At 47.2% G+C, this 18,166-nt stretch overlaps 1 protein-coding gene across 1 annotated transcript; it reads right to left on the bottom strand.

Annotated features, from left to right (window-relative positions):
• Nucleotides 1-11,499: 11,499 nt before the first annotated feature.
• Nucleotides 11,500-16,175, bottom strand: LOC111977056 (protein FAM186B-like). The gene is made up of 5 exons (XM_024006329.1): nt 15,947-16,175; nt 13,697-15,734; nt 13,371-13,563; nt 12,633-12,829; nt 11,500-11,814 (listed from the first exon to the last, which is right to left on the bottom strand). The coding sequence occupies exons 1-5, from the start codon at nt 16,173-16,175 to the stop codon at nt 11,637-11,639; spliced, it is 2,835 nt and encodes a 944-aa protein (XP_023862097.1). The 3' UTR covers nt 11,500-11,636.
• Between the last annotated feature and the right edge of the window lie 1,991 nt (nt 16,176-18,166).

The raw sequence follows: 18,166 nt of genomic DNA, 5'->3' as shown, positions 1-18,166 counted from the left end.
CGAGCTCTGGCTGGGCCACTCAAGGACATTCAGAGACTTATCGCGAAGCCACTCCTGTGTGTAATATTCATATGTGTAAACATACTGAATTATAATTGGATGCATTTTACCGCCGTATCATACTGTGCTATGATTGGTTAAGACCACCCAGATGGTTAGGTCATGGGCAGTTGATCATGGTTGGAGATACGTGAACATGCAAGTTATAGCTAGCTAATAAAGAGCTACGTTAAGAAATATCCTGTAGTACTGCATTTTATTATTTTGTACGAAGCGTGCAAAACAAGACACTGTGTTGTCTTGGCTGTGTGCTTAGGGTCGTTGTCCTGTTGGAAGGTGAAACTTCACCCCAGTCTGAGGTCCTGAGTAAATAAGGTATTTCTGTTTTTATTTGTAACATATTTCGCTTTGTCATTATGGGGTATGTATGTAGATTGGGATTTTTTTAAATTTAATATATTTTAGAATAAGGCTGTAACGTAACAAAATGTGGAATAAGTGGAAAGTGAATACTTTCCGAATGCACTGTATGTGCTGGGAATATACACTGAGTGTACAAAACATTAAAGACACCTTCCTAATATGTAGGTGCACCTTTTGCCCTCAGAACAGTCTCAATTCGTCAGGGCATGGACTCTACAAGGTGTCAAAAGTGTTCCACAGGGATGCTGGCCCATGTTGACTAAGTTGTGTCAAGTTGGCTGGATGTTCTTTGGTGGGGGGCACACGGGGAGATTGGCGGAGGCAGGTTATAGACCTGAGCCAACTCCCCGTGCTTACCGCGGGGAGCGAGTGACCGGGCAGGCACCGTGTTATGCGGTAAAGTGCACGGTGCCAGCTCTCCGCAAGTGCCACGCTAGAGTGGGCATCCAGCCAGGGCAGATTGTGCCAGCTCAGCACTCTTGGTCTCCGGTGCGCCGTTTCGGCCCAGGGTATCCTGCGCCGGCTCTGCGCACTGTGTCTCCGGTGTGCTGTGACTGCTCAGTGTGTCCTATGCCTGCCCTCCGCCCGTGCCGGGCTAAAGTGGGCATTCAGCCAAGAGGAGCGGTGCAAGTTCTGAGCACCAGATCTCCAATGCACCCCCACAGCCCGGTTTGACCCGTGCCTGCGCTCTGGAGGTGCCGTGCTAAAGTGGGCATTCAGCCTGGAAGAGTGATGCCAGGGATAAGCACCAGATCTCCAATTCTCCCCCACAGCCCGGTTCGACCCGTGCCTGCGCTCTGGAGGTGCCGTGCTAAAGTGGGCATTCAGCCTGGAAGAGTGATGCCAGGGATAAGCACCAGATCTCCAGTGCTCCCCCACAGCCCGGTTCATCCTGTGCCTGCTCCCAGAACCAGGCCTCCTGTATGTCTCCCCAGCCTGGTGGGCCCTGTGGCAGCACCCTGCACCAGGCTGCCTATACGTCTCCTCCCACCAGTGATGATCCATGGCACGAAGCCTCCAGCGATGGTCCCCAGTCCGGAGCCTCCAGCGAGGGTCCCCAGTCCGGAGCCTCCGCCGACGATCCCCAGTCCAGAGCCTCCAGCGACGAGGGTCCCCAGTCCGGGCCTGCAACGAGGGTCCTCCGTCCGGGGCCTGCAGCGAGGGTCCCCAGTCCGGGGCCTGCAGCGAGGGTTCCCAGTCCTGGGCCTGCAATGAGGGTCCCCAGTCCGGGGCCTACAACAAGGGTCCCCAGTCCGGGGCCTGCGGAGAGGGTCCCCAGTCCGGGGTCGGCGACGAGGGTCCCCGCACGGTGGAGCGGGTTCTATGTCCCGCACCAGAGCCGCCACCGCGGACAGATACCCACCCGGACCCTCCCCTATAGGTTCAGGTTTTGCGGCCGGAGTCCGCACCTTTGGGGGGGGGGGTACTGTCACGCCCTGACCTTAGAGAGCCTTTTTATGTCTATTTGGTTTGGTCAGGGTATGATTTGGGTGGGCATTCTATGCTCTTTATTTCTTTGTTTCTGGCCGAGTGTGGTTCCCAATCAGAGGCAGCTGTCTATCGTTGTCTCTGATTGGGAATCATACTTAGGCAGCCCTTTTTCCCACCTGTGATTGTGGGTAGTCTATGTATAGTGGCCTGCGAGCACTACGTTGTTTTACGTTCGTTTGTTATTTCTTGTTTTGTTGGCGACATTATAAATAAACTAAAATGTACGCTCACCACGCTGCGCCTTGGTCCATTCCTATCGACGAGCGTGACACATGTGATGAGTTCGCCAATCAAATGCCCCACTTGTGCTGCCACTGGACAGCGAAACAAGTAAGTTAAGCTTTATGTATTGTAATTTAAATTAGTTTGTAGTAGTTACAGTTCAAGTCGGAAGTTTACATACACCTTAGCCAAATACATTTAAAGTCAGTTTTTCACAATTCCTGACATTTAATCCTACTAAACATTCCCTGTCTTAGGTCAGTTAGGATCGACACTTTACTTTAAGAATGTGAAATGTTAGAATAATAGTAGAGAGAATTATTTATTTCAGCTTTCATTTCTTTCATCACATTCTCAGTGGGTCAGAAGTTTACAAACACTCAATTAGTATTTGGTAGCATTGCCTTTAAATTGTTTAACTTGGGTCAAATGTTTCGGGTAGCCTTCCACAAGCTTCCCACAATAAGTTGGGTGAATTTTGGCCCATTCCTCCTGACAGAGCTGGTGTAACTGAGTCAGGTATGTAGGCCTCCTTGCTCGCACACGCTTTTTCAGTTCTGCCCACACATTTTCTATGGGATTGAGGTCAGGGCTTTGTGATAGCCACTCCAATACTTTGACTTTGTTGTTCTTAAGCCATTTTGCCACAACTTTGGAAGTATGCTTGGGGTCATTGTCCATTTGGAAGACCCATTTGCAACCAAGCTTTAACTTCCTGACTGATGTCTTGAGATGTTGCTTCAATATATCCACATAATTTTCCTTCTCATGACGCCATCTATTTTGTGAAGTGCACCAGTCCCTCCTGCAGCAAAGTACCCCCAAAACATGATGCTGCAACCCCCGTGCTTCACGGTTGGGATGGTGTTCTTCGGCTTGCAATACTCCCCCTTTTTTCTCCAAACATAACGATGGTCATTATGGCCAAACAGTTCTATTTTTGTTTCATCAGACCAGAGGACATTTCTCCAAAAAGTACGATCTTTGTCCCCATGTGCAGTTGCAAACCGTAGTCTGTTTATTTTTATGGTTTTGGAGCAGTGGCTTCTTCCTTGCTGAGCGACCTTTCAGGTTATGTCAATATAGGACTCGTTTTACTGTGGATATAGATACTTTTGTACCTGTTTCCTCCAGCATCTTCACAAGGTCCTTTGCTGTTGTTCTGGGATTGATTTGCACTTTTCGCACCAAAGTAGGTTAATCTCTAGGAGACAGAATGCGTCTCCTTCCTGAGCGGTATGATGGCTGCGTGGTCCCATGGTGTTTATACTTGCGTACTATTGTTTGTACAGATGACCGTGGTACCTTCAGGTGTTTGGAAATTGCTTCCAATGATGAACCAGACTTGTGGAGGCCTACAATTTTTTTCTGAGGTATTGGCTGATTTCTTTTGATTTTCCCATGATGTCAAGCAAAGAGGCACTGAGTTTGAAGGTAGGCCTTGAAATACATCCACAGGTACACCTCCAATAGACTCAAATGATGTCAATTAGCCTATCAGAAGCTTCTAAAGCCATGACATCATTTTCTGGAATTTTCCAAGCTGTTTAAAGGCACAGTCAACTTAGTGTACGTATGTAAACCTCTGACCCACTGGAATTGTGATACAGTGAAATAATCTGTAAACAATTGTAAAAATTACATGTGTCATTCACAAACCGACTTGCCAAAACTATAGTTTGTTAACAAGAAATGTGTGGAGTGGTTGAAAAACGAGTTTTAATGACTCCAAACTAAGTGTATGTAAACTTCCGACTTCAACTGTAAGTGTTGAGTTAGATTACACAATGTAGTTACCTCAATCATTATTTCAAATAATTTTGGTGACTTCACAGCAATTGTGTGAAGATGAAATGTAGCTAGCTAGCAGGTTCAGCTAAATACAAATCCCCTAGATACAACCATGTCTCATAGTTACATCATGAGATTTGTAAATGAAAGAGGAATATAATATTACGAATTGAATGGAGTTTTCCATCTTTCCATTTAGAGTTTATGGTGCAGTACAGAAATGCCCTTATCCAGATGGTGTAACAAAGGCATTTCCTAACAGACCTGCTAACTTTCTTTGATGTTACTTTTAAGGGTGGAACCAACATGCAGTACCTGCAGCAGGAAGAGAGGCAAGAACCAATTTCATTGCTGGACTTTTTGAAACGTCATGTATTTGTTTTAAAAATGTACAGATAAAAGGAAATGTATGGTTTAAACATGCCTTTAATGTTTATTTGTTTTAGCTGTTAGTGATAATTCCCTAAGTGTTAATACATTAGTGTTTACATAATCCTTTATGTATGTGCTATGAATGACCAAAGGTGTCTGACTATATAGTAAGTACAGCGTCATATGATACAAGGCATTTATGTATAAGTTATATATGACCAAAGGGGTCTGACTTTAAATTAAGTACAGTGTCATGCAGTACAGTCTTTATGGATGTGTTATGAATGACTGAATGTGTCTCACTTCAGAGTAAGTATTACAGGACACTACATAAAGTTTCAATAAATAGGTTATTAAAGTTCTGATGATTTATGAAGGTTTTCTCATGATCCACAGTTTACTGTAGGGTGTGATAGGTATTTAAATGGGTTAATGGACCTGCAAAGCTTGCATTTGTGTTAGTGTCTGTGTGTCAGAACCAAGATGATTTGGAGTAGTCCAAGCTGAGACTACCGCACCAGGTATTCCTCCTCTGTTCCCATGCTGGAGACCAGTGCTTGATTAAAACCTGTTACAAGGGTGCCAACATGTTGTGTCTGATCTTTCAGCGGGGGAGTAGGGGAATGTGTCAAGGACCTGACTGGGCCCAGCACCACGCGGTATGGATAGTTTTTGTTGCGTGAGTGTTTGTGTACTGAGGAACATGTAACTTAGTTCCAGATGAAAGACCTTTTCAATTTCTTTAGGTTGGGGGCTTTCATCAAGATAAGTATGTCATGGTGTAACGTTGTCTCCAGGCTATTGCACACACATAACATACAGTATAAGCCTGGGATGTCAACCATTCAAAGTCGGCCTTAGTGGGTGTGCCATAGAATTCTATAGGAGTGACCTTACTGAGTAGAATGTTTGTCATCGTCACTACGTAACACAGTCAAAAAGTCATAATTATTGCTAAACCCTGCCCATTTCTACAATTGATCTTCTTATAATTGTATTTGAAACCTAACTCTAACTAATGAAKGCCAAGTTTTATGCGTCGGTCCACCAGAAATACCGCGCATTTGGGCAGAAGTATCTGGGAATGAGACTAGGTGTAATGTGACTAACATGACATCACTTTAGAGTGTATCCTTCCTTCAGCACAATATGTCACCCTTTATAAAGCACACATTTATATCATATTCGACATAGTGGCTGATGTCACATTTGACATCGGTGATTATGTCACACAGTTATGCCACATTTATCAACCCTTTATAAAGCATGACATACGGTTATAGATGCTTTGTAACACATTTATTTAGTGCTTATGAAGGTATTATGAAGGCTTTATGAAGCCTTTATAAGCTGAACGTAGTTTAAAGCCGGACCAAAAACTATTCTTCACTGATTGAAGTGGGCAGCTGAGCAAAAATGAAGGAAAACTAAACATCCGGGGGACCTATCATCCTTTCACTCCCTCCTCTCTACCTTCTCTTCCTCTGTATCTGCTGCTAAAGCCACTTTCGACCACTCTAAATTTCAAGCTTCTGCCTCTAACCCTAGGAAACTCTTTTCCACCTTCTCCTCCATTCTTAATCCTCCACCCCGTCCCCCTCCCACCTCCCTCTCTGTGGACGACTTTGTCAACCACTTTGAAAAAAAGGTTGACAACATCCGCTACTCATTCACTCAGCCTATTAAGTAAACTGGTCTCACTCACACATAACTACCCTTCGCCTTGACCTCTTTCTCCCCTCTCTCTCCAGATGACATCCTGCAACTAGTGAGGTCTGGCCACCCGTCAACCTGCCTGCTCGACCCCATCCCCTCCTCCCTTCTCCAGACCATCTCTGGAGACCTTCTCCCATTCCTCACTTCCCTCATCAACTCAGCCCTGACCTCTGGCTGCGTTCCCTCTGACTTCAAAATGGTTTGAGTTGCTCCCCTCCTCAAGAAACCAACACTCGACTCATCTGACGTCAAAAACTATAGATTTGTATGCCTTCTTTCTTTTCTTTCCAAAACACTTGAACGTGCTGTTTCTGATCAACTTTATTGTTATCTCTCTCAGAACAATCTTCTTGACCCTAACCAGTCAGGGTTCAAGACGGGTCACTCAACCAAGACTGCTCTTCTCTGTGTCACGGAGGCGCTCCGCACTGCTAAAGCTAACTCTCTCTTCTCTGTTCTCATCCTCCTAGATCCATCCGTTGCCTTCAACAACGTGAACCATCAGATCCTCCTCTCCACTCTCTCAGGAATGGGCGTCTCAGGCGCTGCTCACTCTTGGATTGCATCCTACCTGGCAGGCCGTTCCTACCAGGTGACATAGAGAGGATCTGTGTTTTCACCATGTACTCTCACTACTGGTGTCCCCTAGGGCTCGGTTCCATGCCATCTCCTCTTCTCTCTATACACCAAGTCATTTGGCTCCGTCATATCCTCACATGGTCTCTCCTATCATTGCTATGCGTATGACACTCAACTACTTTTCTCTTTCCCCCCTTCTGACACCCAGGTGGCGACACGCATCTCTGCGTGCAAGACCATGGTGCTTACCTACGGAGCAGCAAAAGGAACTACCCCTCCCTACCTTCAGGCTATGCTGAAACCCTACACCACCTCGGGTCTCTTGGCTCTCCCACCCCTACGGGTGTCCTGGCACTCCCAATGGTGGAACCAGCTTCCCCATGAAGCTAGAACAGCAGAGTCTGACTATACTGACTCTACTGATAGCTATGTTATTGAGGAAAAGTGTACTTTCTATGCCTGTGATATGTGGTTGTCCCACTTAGCTATCTTAAGATGAACGCTCCGGATAAGAGCGTCTGCTAAATTACTTAAATGTAAATGTATAGTGTGAGTGTACATACACCTTTTTTTGTGCAAAGGTATATGGTGGATATTGTGTGCGACTGTGAGTGAATTATTTGTTGTAGTCACTGTGCTACTGCTGCAACAATTGCTCTACAAGCGGTCTACACCTGCTGGTGCGCAAACAGAAAAAAAGTTAATTCTCAGAACTGCTCTGGAAAGCCAGATCCACTTCTAATAGGGTTTTCAGGAAGCAGTTAAAGATCCCTAATATACTTCTGCATGCATTAACATACTGTAGGAATCAACCCATGTCCAGTTCTGATACCAAAGCAAACAAAGAGGGAAAGTCTTATGGAAGGGGTGTCACGTTCTGACCCTAGTTCTTTTGTATTTTCTTTGTTTTAGTTGGTCAGGGCGTGAGTTGGGTGGGTTCTATGTGTTGTGTTTCTATGTGGGGTTTTCGTTTGGCCTGATATGGTTTTCAATCAGAGGCAGGTGTTTGTCATTGTCTCTGATTGGGAGCCATATTTAGGTAGCCTGTTTTGTAGTGTGTTTTGTGGGTGATTGTTCCTGTTATGTTGTTCATGTTCGTGTGTTCACTATTTCGGGACTGTAGCGTCTTCGTTTATTTCGTTTGTTTATTGTTTTGTTCTTTCTTAAGTATTCGAAATAAATATGATCCTCAGATGAGGAGGACGAAGACTACCATTACAAGGGGAGAAGAAACCCCTCTCATCAAGGTTTTTTAAATGATGTGGCTATGTGAAGGGATTCACTGGACGCCTCTTCCCGACAGCTCAACAACTGTACCTTCTGCGCACGTGCTTGTTCAGCTGTCCTGTGACGCCACTGAAAACTACAGTGTGGGAGTAAATGAGGCATGGGGCTGGAGTGAAAGTATTCTTTATTGGATGGTGTTTGAGATTAGTGACAGACTGGATCCCTTCAGTAGATCATCTCCCTATGCATCAACACATCTCCTCTAGCAAGCATGCAGCTATCCCCCACTCATCCTGAGACAGAGAAGAGATGAGAACACACTCAATAACTCAAACTTTAGTTTAGCTTGTCTTTAGACATTTGTGCTGGGTACACTACTCACAGAGGACAGAAGTCAGTTTCCTGTGCCTTGCTCTCTTAACATCCAATATCCCTGTAATAAAACTCAGAGGTCGATTTGCCCCTCTGGGACTCAATAAGTGCAGTGGCTTATCCTGTTCACCAGTGATGGAAAAAAGTACCCAATTGTTATACTTGAGGAAAAGTAAAAATATCTTAATAGAAAATTACTCAAGTAAAAGTGAAATTCCTCCAGTAAAACACTACTTGAGTAAAAGTCAAAAAAAATATATACTTAAGTATCAAAAGTAAATGTAATTGCTAAAATAAAACTTAAGTATCAAAAGTAAAAGTATAAATATATATTATTTTTTTTACACCGCAGGGGGCCTCCCTGCGGTGACGGTCTGCGCCAACTTTCTGGCGCAGCACGGCGTGTTGAAGATGGACATGGGCGACGTCCCATGTCTCCTCCGCACGCCGGAACCAGTCATCCACCGCAGGAGCCTCGGTCTGACTTTGATGCCAAGGAGCCAGAACCGGCTGATACCCCAAAACACACTGGAAGGGAGAGAGGTTAGTTGAGGAGTGGCGGAGCGAGTTCTGGGCCATCTCTGCCCAGGGCACGAATGCTGCCCACTCTCCAGGCCGGTCCTGGCAAGAAGACCTCAGAAACCTACCCACATCCTGGTTAACTCTCTCCACCTGCCCGTTACTCTCGGGGTGAAAACCTGAGGTAAGGCTGACCGAGACCCCCAGACGTTCCAAGAACGCCCTCCAGACCCTTGACGTGAACTGGGGACCCCGATCAGACACTATATCCTCAGGCACCCCGTAGTGCCGGAAGACGTGAGTAAACAGGGCTTCCGCAGTCTGTAGGGCCTAAGGGAGACCGGGCAAAGGAAGGAGACGACAGGACTTAGAAAAACGATCCACAACGACCAGCATCGTGGTGCTACCCTGTGAAGGTGGAAGATCGGTTATGAAATCCACCGACAGGTGCGACCACGGCCGTTGTGGAACGGGTAAGGGTTGTAGCTTACCTATGGGCAGGTACCTAGGAGCCTTACACTGGGCGCACACCGAGCAGGAGGAAACATAAACCCTCACATCCTTAGCCAAAGTGGGCCACCAGTACTTCCCACTAAGACAGCGCACCGTCCGGCCGATCCCAGGAGGACCAGAGGAGAGTGACATTTGGGCCCAATAGATCAGCCGGTCGCGGACAGCAGACGGAACGTGCAGACGGAACGTACAGACGCCCAGCTGGACACTGAGGGGGAGCGGGCTCTGCCAGTGACGCCCGCTCAATGTCCGTGTCCAGCTCTCACACTACCGGAAAAACCAAGCAAGAGGCGGGGAGGATGAGATTGGGATCCATGGGCTGCTCCTCTGTGTCATACAGCCGGGACAATGCATCTGCCTTAACGTTCTGGGAGTCTGGTCTGTAAGAAAGGGTAAACACAAAACGGGTGAAAAACATGGCCCACCTTGCCTGGCGAGGGTTCAGTCTCCTCGCCGCTCGAATGTACTCCAGATTGCGGTGGTCAGTCTAGATGAGATAAGGGTGTTTAGCCCCCTCAAGCCAATGTCTCCAAGCCTTCAAGGCCTTGACGACAGCCAACAACTCCTGGTGCCCCACGTCATAGTTTCGCTCCGCCGGGCTGAGCTTCTTCGAGAAGAAGGCACAAGGGCGGAGCTTCGGTGGTGTACCCGCGCGCTGAGAGAGCACAGCTCCTATCCCAGCCTCGGACGCGTCCACCTCCACTATGAACGCCAAAGAGGGATCCGGATGGGCCAGCACGGGAGCCGAGGTAAACAAAGCCCTCAGGTGACTAAAAGCCCTGTCCGCCTCAGCTGTCCCTTGCAAGCGCACCGGACCACCCTTCAGCAGTGAAGTAATGGGAGCCGCTACCTGACCAAAACCCCGGATAAACATCCGGTAGTTGTTGGCAAACTCTAAGAATCGCTGCACCTCCTTTACCATGGTGGGAGTCGGCCAATTACGCACGGCTGCAATGCGGTCACTCTCCATCTCCACCCCTGACGTGGAAATGCGATACCCTAGGAAGGAGACGGACTGTTGGAAGAACAGGCATTTCTCAGCCTTGACGTACAGGTCATGCTCCAACAGGCGACCAAGCACTCTGCGGAACCCACTCCGGTCTCCCTGCGCACCGCCCCTCCCAGCTCCATGGGTATCGGAGAGGGCGTGCGGGAGGATGGAACCACCAGACCCCGATCTGAACGTCCGCGAGTAGCCAGCAGGTTGTCCAGCCGGATGGACAGGTCCACCAGCTGGTCAAATGAGAGGGTGGTGTCTCTGCAGGCCAGCTCCCGACTGCAGCGGTAATGATCGATCAGGGCCCTGTTGTTCCATCCCGCGCCGGCAGCCAGGGTCCTAAACTCCAGGGCGAAATCCTGGGCACTCCTCGTCTCCTGCCTCAGATGGTAGAGCGCTCACCCGCCGCTCTACCCTCGGGTGGGTGGTCGAAGACTGCCCGGAAATGGCGGGTGAACTCCTCAAACTGATCCAACGCCGCATCTCCCTCTCTCCATACATTCCCGGTGAGGCACGAGACGAGGGCGGACACCCTCTCACGGTCCGATGGAGCTGGGTGGACCATGGCCAGATAGAGGTTTAATTGAAGGGGGAAACCCTGGCAGTTGGCAGCACTCCCGTCATATTCCTGTGGCAAGGAGAGACGGATCCCACTGGGTTCAGGCGGGGAAGGTGCGCTCAGGGGAGACCCCGGTTGTGATGGTGGAGGCGCTGGAAGAACTCCCTGTCTCTCCCAGCGGTCCATTGTCTGGACAACGCGGTCCATGGCGGCACCAAGATGGTAAAGTATTACTGCATGCTCCTGGACGCGCTCCTCCACCTCTATGGCCGGGGTACCTTCTCCTGCTGACTCCATAGAAGGGTCGGTTATTCTGTAATGGGCTGCGTGCTGGTGGCAGGGAAGTCAGGCGCAGGAGAACGAACTTGGTATAAACGGAGTATTTTAATAAATGCTCACAAACTCCGAAAACCAACATATACAAAATAAAGAAAGTGGGTACAAAACCCGTCACACACCATAACATACAAAGCACCAATATATACAACGAACAATCACCGACAAGGACATGAGGGGAAACAGAGGGTTAAATACACAACATTTAATTGATGGGATTGGAACCAGGTGTGATTGAAGACAAGACATAACCAATTAAAAATGAAAAATGGATCAGTGATGGCTAGAAGATCGGTGACGTCGACCGCTGAACACCGCTCGAACAAGGAGAGGGGCCGACTTCGGCGGAAGTCGTGACAGAGAATTTAGAACTGAAACTCAATATCACAAGCAGTCTATACCTTTCACCAGGGGGAAGGACATAATCCTAAAATACTAAGATCTTGCCTTGAATTGTCCAAACATTGCTGCTCTCTAAGCTCCTATCCATTGATACCAGTTGATGCAGTGTGTGAGGCCTTACCTGCCCTGTGCAGAGCGCAGTGCAGTGGCTCGGCTATGGTTGACGTCCATCTCCATCAGCAGGGGGATGGAGGAGAGGTTGCAGGGGGGAGAGGCCATCTTCCTGGCCAGCTGCATGTTGTTCATGGTCAGATTACAATGCCACAGTGTGGGTAGCTGGCCCCTCAACAGCTCCCTGAGAGAGACAAAGCACTGAGTTACTGTATCTGTACCAATTAGGAAGGGAAGGGAGAGCTGAGGCTGAACATTGCAGTATGGTTACATGACTGCAGTATCTTAATATTAATTTACTGCAGCAACATAAAGGCCCTTTAATGAGTTCACAATACTGGGGGTTGACAGTGCGGGTCCCTGTACCTATATAGAACAAGAAGGCCCGCACACTGTTAAAGCTCCCAATTCACCGCTTTGTTGACAACGCTTCCATCCAAAACGGATCTTCGTCAGGTCAAACACACTGAGTGTTCACATCCTCAAATATACACATTTCACCTCACATGACCATGTGACGCATGGTGGGTGCAAAAAACATTTGTATATCTCTAATAATTAAATAACAATGAGATGGGTACATGTAATGGTTCCAGAAAATAATATATATTTACAAAATGACCAAGTGGGTAACCTGGAAGGCAAGACAAATCAAAGTAAAGTGACATATTCAGGTAACAAATGGTCTGATATCAAACTCTTGGTTCAGACCTCTAGGAGACATGGTACACAAACGGTAAATCCAATACAATTCTCTTCTCAATAATAGATTATCAGTATCTCCGCCCCTCCTAGGAGTCTTAACATGTTCGATGCCAATGTATCTCAAAGAGCTAATGTTGTGACGAGTCCTGATATTACTCCTGTGTTCTGCTATCCTTGTTTTCAGAGCTTGTTTGGTTTTTCCCACATAGCATAGACCACAAATACACTTGATCAGCTATATCACATTTTTTGTGGAACATGTAATGATGCCCTTAACCTTAATGGCCTTGCCCATACCTGACTCCGCTCAGGGGTCCGGCCTCTGAGGCGGGCATCACCAGGTGGGGGGTCTGGGCTGGAGTGGGCAGGTGGCGGCGCTGGCAACCAGGGTTCAGTGACCACGTCAGCTTGTGGGACTTGATGGCCAGATGTTGACGGGAGTGGCTGGGGCACGGGAACGGGGTGAGCAGGTGCACGTTGTAGTCTTGTCTTATCTGAGGAAATTGTAGGAATTGTGGTTGATTTATTTATTTATTTTAAAGGTGCTGTGCGGTAAGTCTTTTGTACCATCGTTTACTAATCTAACCTTCTACATTTCAAAGTATAATATGAAGTATGGTTGTATAGTCCAAACAATACGCTGTGAAATACCTTCTGAACAGCCATTACTCTTGTATATTTTCTGTTGAAATACCGAACAAATACCCGAAGGAGAAAACAAAAGTAGGAAAAGTCTACCGCCTACTGCCAGAAGCAGGATCGCTTCACATAGAACGGATATAGATCAACAGAGTTTGCTTTCCATGGGAATGACCATTCTAAAATGTATGTGTTTGAGGAAAGGCTCTGCACTCATTGGGTTTCAAATGTTCCATTGAACAGCTTTAACATTTTAAGTGACCACAACATTATTAAAGATAACCAACGATAAAGCCACATTAAAAGCCATACGTCTGTGGGATACCTTTTCAAAGGCACTGAAATGAAAGTGAATGTAGCAACCAAATAAGGCTTGTGTCTACTATTCTTCCTCACCTCACTGAAAAGATATAGCATGCGAGCAAGGCAGGTCTTGCGGCTTTGTTCAATAGCAGCTTGTTTAGCACTCCACCGACGTAACGTCCGTTTCTGGTACACATCCAGTTTCGTCAGGAAGGAGTATATTTCTTTTACCGACTGCCCATCCTTTAGCTCCCGAGCAGCAAGTAACTGCATATTCAGATTGTAACTGACAAGAAAAAATAGAAGTTGAAAAATAAGTTGAATTCCAAAAATACAAGTTCTGATCAATAAATGGTCACGTGAATCATATGAACAAAACAATTCTACCAAAAAAGAGTGAGCATAAATTCTTATCATACCTGACTTGCTGCACTGATGTGTAGGCCATGAACTTGCGGAGCAGGCAGGCTAGTCTCATCTCATCCATGGCCAGAATGTGGGTGATGAGGTCCTTGGCCATGCTGTACAGCTCAGTGGAGATCTCCCCGCTGATCGCCGCCTGCCTCAGGAGATTCAGGTTGGTCCTCTGAGACACCACGTTCACCTGGTAGGTCGCCCCCACCATCACCGTTTTCTCTATCTTCCTCCCCTCCTCCTCAATCTCCATCTTATACCGCTCCATGTCCCCCTGGTTGGCTGTCTCTATAAGTCTGGGTTTCAGTACTTGCCTCGTTGTCTGATGTGGAGTATGTCTCCTCTTGATTCGCTTCTCTACCAGTACTGTGACAGTTTTCTCAATGTGGTGGTGGCGTTTCTTCTCCACTCTGATCTCCTCTTCCTCTACAAAGCTGTCAGAGGACGAGATGGAGAAATGGCTGGTAGATGGCTGTTCCTCCTCAGTCTTGGGCTCCTTATCCAACTTGTTGTTCATGTCTATGAGGTTCTCCAGGGCCAGGCGCATCTTACAGGCCTGCTGCTTGCTCATGTTGTTGATGTTCTTCAACTGGATCAGGATCTCAGACACAGAGTGACGGCATTCTTGGTGGGGTTCTTTCTTGGAAGCAGACTTGGCGTTCTTGTCTTCTTCTTTCATGAGCATGTGCACATTGGCGCCCAAACTCTCAATGTTTTGGTCATGCCTGACGAACATAGAGTTGATCTCTTTGAGCATGTCCCCTGGTGACTTGGTGGTGTCATCCCAGAACCCCTCCCGGGCCACTTTGTCCTCCTCAAACGGCATGCCCTGGATGCTGTTTGTAAATTTCCCATGGAGTTTGGAGGTGATGTTGTTGAAGGAGTCTCGGATGGTTTTCTGAAGGATGATGTAGAGTTTGATGGTGTCGTTGGCCTTATCTGCCTCTAGGCTTATACCCTTAACACTGAGGGACTTTTCAATTATGTTGAACACAGATGACTGGAAGCCATCCAAGAGGCTGGTGCTGTTCTTCTCCATGGCCTCAAAGAGGTCAAATTCATCAGGTGATGGCTCGGGCTTGATCTCTTCTTCAAACACTGGGGAAGGTGTGGGAGGTATCTCCTCTTCGTACGTCTCCTCCTCGACATACTCCTCCTCAATGGGCTCTGGCTCCGTCCCAGCCGCAGTCTTGGGTGGGCTCTTGGGTAGCTGTTGTTCCACCACTGATGGGGCTATCTTTGGCTTCTGCTCCTTCTTAGACGGAGGGGGCCGTCTGGGATATTTCGGCTTGAATGGGGCTGAGGTGCTCTCTGGCTGGGTTTGGCTCTGAGTCATGGGGAATTCCATCACCGGCTCAATCACTTTAATCACAGGACCCTGTTGACCTGTCCTGACCATCCCCTCCAGCTTGTGGATCTGGAACTTGTGAGCTGCGATCTCCTCCTGAAGGTTATAGTTATCTCCCTCCAGTTTGGTGATCCTTGTCTTGCCCCCTTCCAGCTCTGCTTTGGCACGGGCCAGGTTAGCACGGCAGTCATCAGCCTTCATCTCATCCAGTTGGGCTTGGGCTTTGTGGGCCTCGCCAGTGCGCTCCTGCAGAGCCTCGTTTAGGTTGTGGAGCCCCGTCTGAATGAACTTAAAGGCCATGCTCATGGCCTTGTTGCAGGACATGAACTTGGCGATGTCGCCCAGCATGAAGGACAGATCTCTGGAAGATTTGGTGGCCAAGCTGGGGTCCGCCATCATGCGGTCCACTGTGGGCGGCTGCAGCTCCTGGATCTTCAGTATCGTCCTGGCATCGACTTTTGACTCCAGCCACCAGTGCCACACACCTCCCTTCTTATGTTCTGCTTCTTTCTTTTTGGTTTTCCTGGTGTCGAGTTCAAAGAGGAATCCACAAAGCTCGTGAAGACGTACAATGCAAGCTTGGATGTCCGACATGAACCTCTGGATCTTGTCTTGCATCTCCTCAACCCACTCCTCAGTGATGCCATCCACCTCCCGGAAGTCCTCGTCCTCCTCCACCTCCACCAGCTCCTGGTCTACAGCAATCAACCAATTAATACAATTGTTACAGTATCCTGACTTAAACCCTGACTTACAGTATCCTGACTTAAACCCCTGAAGAGCAAGCAGTGTATAAAAATAGATTGTGCAGAACAGATATCACAATCATGGTATGAGCATTAATTGCTGAAGCACTTTGGTCCAATTCTAAAGCACTTTGAACAGCTAATGGCACTGTGCCACTCACTCATGTTTCTGAGCCACTGGAGGACCACGCTGAGCTCATGTTCCTTGTCCAGGCTGGACTGTAGGAATGCTTGGATAGGGACGAGCTGCTGGCCACGCCTACGCTTCTCCTCCAGATGCTGTGATTGTGTTATCAGGTCATCATCCTCCTCCTCTACAGCCGAGGCCAAGCGCATGCGGTACAGCGCCTTGTTCACACTGTTCAGGATCACGTGCAGTCTCCCTGCCATGTCCTGTATGTATTTGTATTTATTAAGGATTCCTATTCGCTGCAGCCAAGGCCGCAGCTACTCTTCCTGAGGTCCAGCAACATTAAGGCAGTTATATACAATTTTAAATATTACACAACATTACATTAACACTTTTCACAACACATTAAGTGTGTTCCCTCAGGCCACTACTCTACTACCACATATCTACAATACAAAATCCATGTGTATGTCTGTGTAGAGTGCGTGTCTTATCATCTGCATGTGTAAGCGTGTGTCTGTGCCTGTGTGTGTGTTTCTTCACACACACAGGCACATGTCCTGCCATGTCCTGATCTCGCATCAGGATGGTTTGTATAAGCCTAGGAGATACTGGATAGGCCTACATGGAATACTACTACAAAGACTATTGTGTAACGATGGAAGGGGAACAGCAGTAGAGAGACTTGAACCTGACTCTGAGGTTACAGTGGGGTGAGTGCACTACCACCTAAAACAGGGATGCCACACTACTATGAAGTGATATTAGATGAAGAAGTAGAACACGTGGCATCATGAAAAATTGCTTCTCTGCCATATGACCTACAGGTAGTGAGGGGATATTGGTAACTATGCTCATATCTCATTCCAGCTAGCACATATGTTTCTTAGAGCTTGTGAGATCGTGGTTGTCCTATGGTTATTTTGCATACAACCTTCACACAATTTCCTGGGAATGTTGCAGGATAGTTGCTTGGCTTTGGAACATTCTCAGCACATTTAAGGAATTTGACAAAAAAAACTTCCTTTACTTATGTGCTTGGAGTTGAAAAAAAAGTTACGCCAAAATAAGCTAACAGTGTTATTAAAATGGTTAATGACACATTCAGGAAGTTTTAACAAAGTTATTCAAAAACCTCCAAATAAAATAATTTCTGTTCTCAGAGCATTAATAAAACCTCCCAGGAAAACTTTCAAGGAACCAGAGTAAAATGTTCTCAGAACCTCCCTGCAACCTAAAAATAAACTTTCCCAGCACAGGCGAAATTTTTACTTCTGTTCTGAGAACGTTTAAAAAACATTCAGTTTTATCGGTCAGGAAACTTATGGCTTCGTTCCAACAATCAATGTAAAACCAAAAACATATATTTATGCTGCAATAGTTTATGTGTCGGGGGGCTAGGGTCAGTTGGTTATATCTGGAGTACTTCTCCTGTCTTATCCGGTGTCCTGTGTGAATTTAAGTATGCTCTCTCTAATTCTCTCCTTCTCTCTTTCTTTCTCTCTCTCGGAGGACCTGAGCCCTAGGACCATGCGTCAGGACTACCGGGCATGATGACTCCTTGCTGTCCCCAGTCCACCTGGCCTTGCTGCTGTTCCAGTTTCAACTGTTCTGCCTGCGGCTATGGAACCCTGACCTGTCCACCGGACGTGCTATCTGTCCCAGACCTGCTGTTTTCAACTCTCTAGAGACTGCAGGAGCGATACTCTTAATGATCGGCTATGAAAAGCCAACTGACATTTACTCCTGATTATTATTTGACCATGCTGGTCATTTATGAACATTTGAACATCTTGGCCATGTTCTGTTATAATCTCCACCCGGCACAGCCAGAAGAGGACTGGCCACCCCTCATAGCCTGGTTCCTCTCTAGGTTTCTTCCTAGGTTTTGGCCTTTCTAGGGAGTTTTTCCTAGCCGCCGTGCTTCTACACCTGCATTGCTTGCTGTTTGGGGTTTTAGGCTGGGTTTCTGTACAGCACTTCGAGATATTAGCTGATGTACGAAGGGCTATATAACATAAACTTGATTTGATATGTCCCCACAACTTCCAAGGAACCAAATATGCTACCTGGGCTCATATGCTCTTCTTAAATACATATTTTTATGACAATTCTTCAAACGCAATAATTTCATATGGGGATGGGCGTTACAAGTGGAACCATTTTTGGAATGTGACTCACTCGTTTAGCTCGACCCATTTCAGCAATTTCCAATTTCCTCAGTACCACCTCAACGGAATGTGGTACTTCT

The sequence above is a fragment of the Salvelinus sp. IW2-2015 genome, linkage group LG17, assembly GCF_002910315.2.
Source record: "Salvelinus sp. IW2-2015 linkage group LG17, ASM291031v2, whole genome shotgun sequence".
In the NCBI taxonomy this organism is placed as follows: Eukaryota; Metazoa; Chordata; class Actinopteri; order Salmoniformes; family Salmonidae; genus Salvelinus; species Salvelinus sp. IW2-2015.
The sequence above is the reverse complement of the archived record's forward strand: the minus strand, read 5'-3'. Positions and strand labels throughout refer to the sequence as shown.

Bases quoted from the DNA above. Each gene is read 5' to 3' on its own strand.
- LOC111977056 (XM_024006329.1), bottom strand. From the start codon at position 16,175: ATGGCAGGGAGACTGCACGTGATCCTGAACAGTGTGAACAAGGCGCTG. The intron at 13,564-13,696 runs GTATGATAAGAA...TTTTCTTGTCAG, and splicing joins ACATCAGTGCAGCAAGTCAG to TTACAATCTGAATATGCAGT. The intron at 11,815-12,632 runs GTATGGGCAAGG...TGTCTCTCTCAG, and splicing joins GGACCCCTGAGCGGAGTCAG to GGAGCTGTTGAGGGGCCAGC.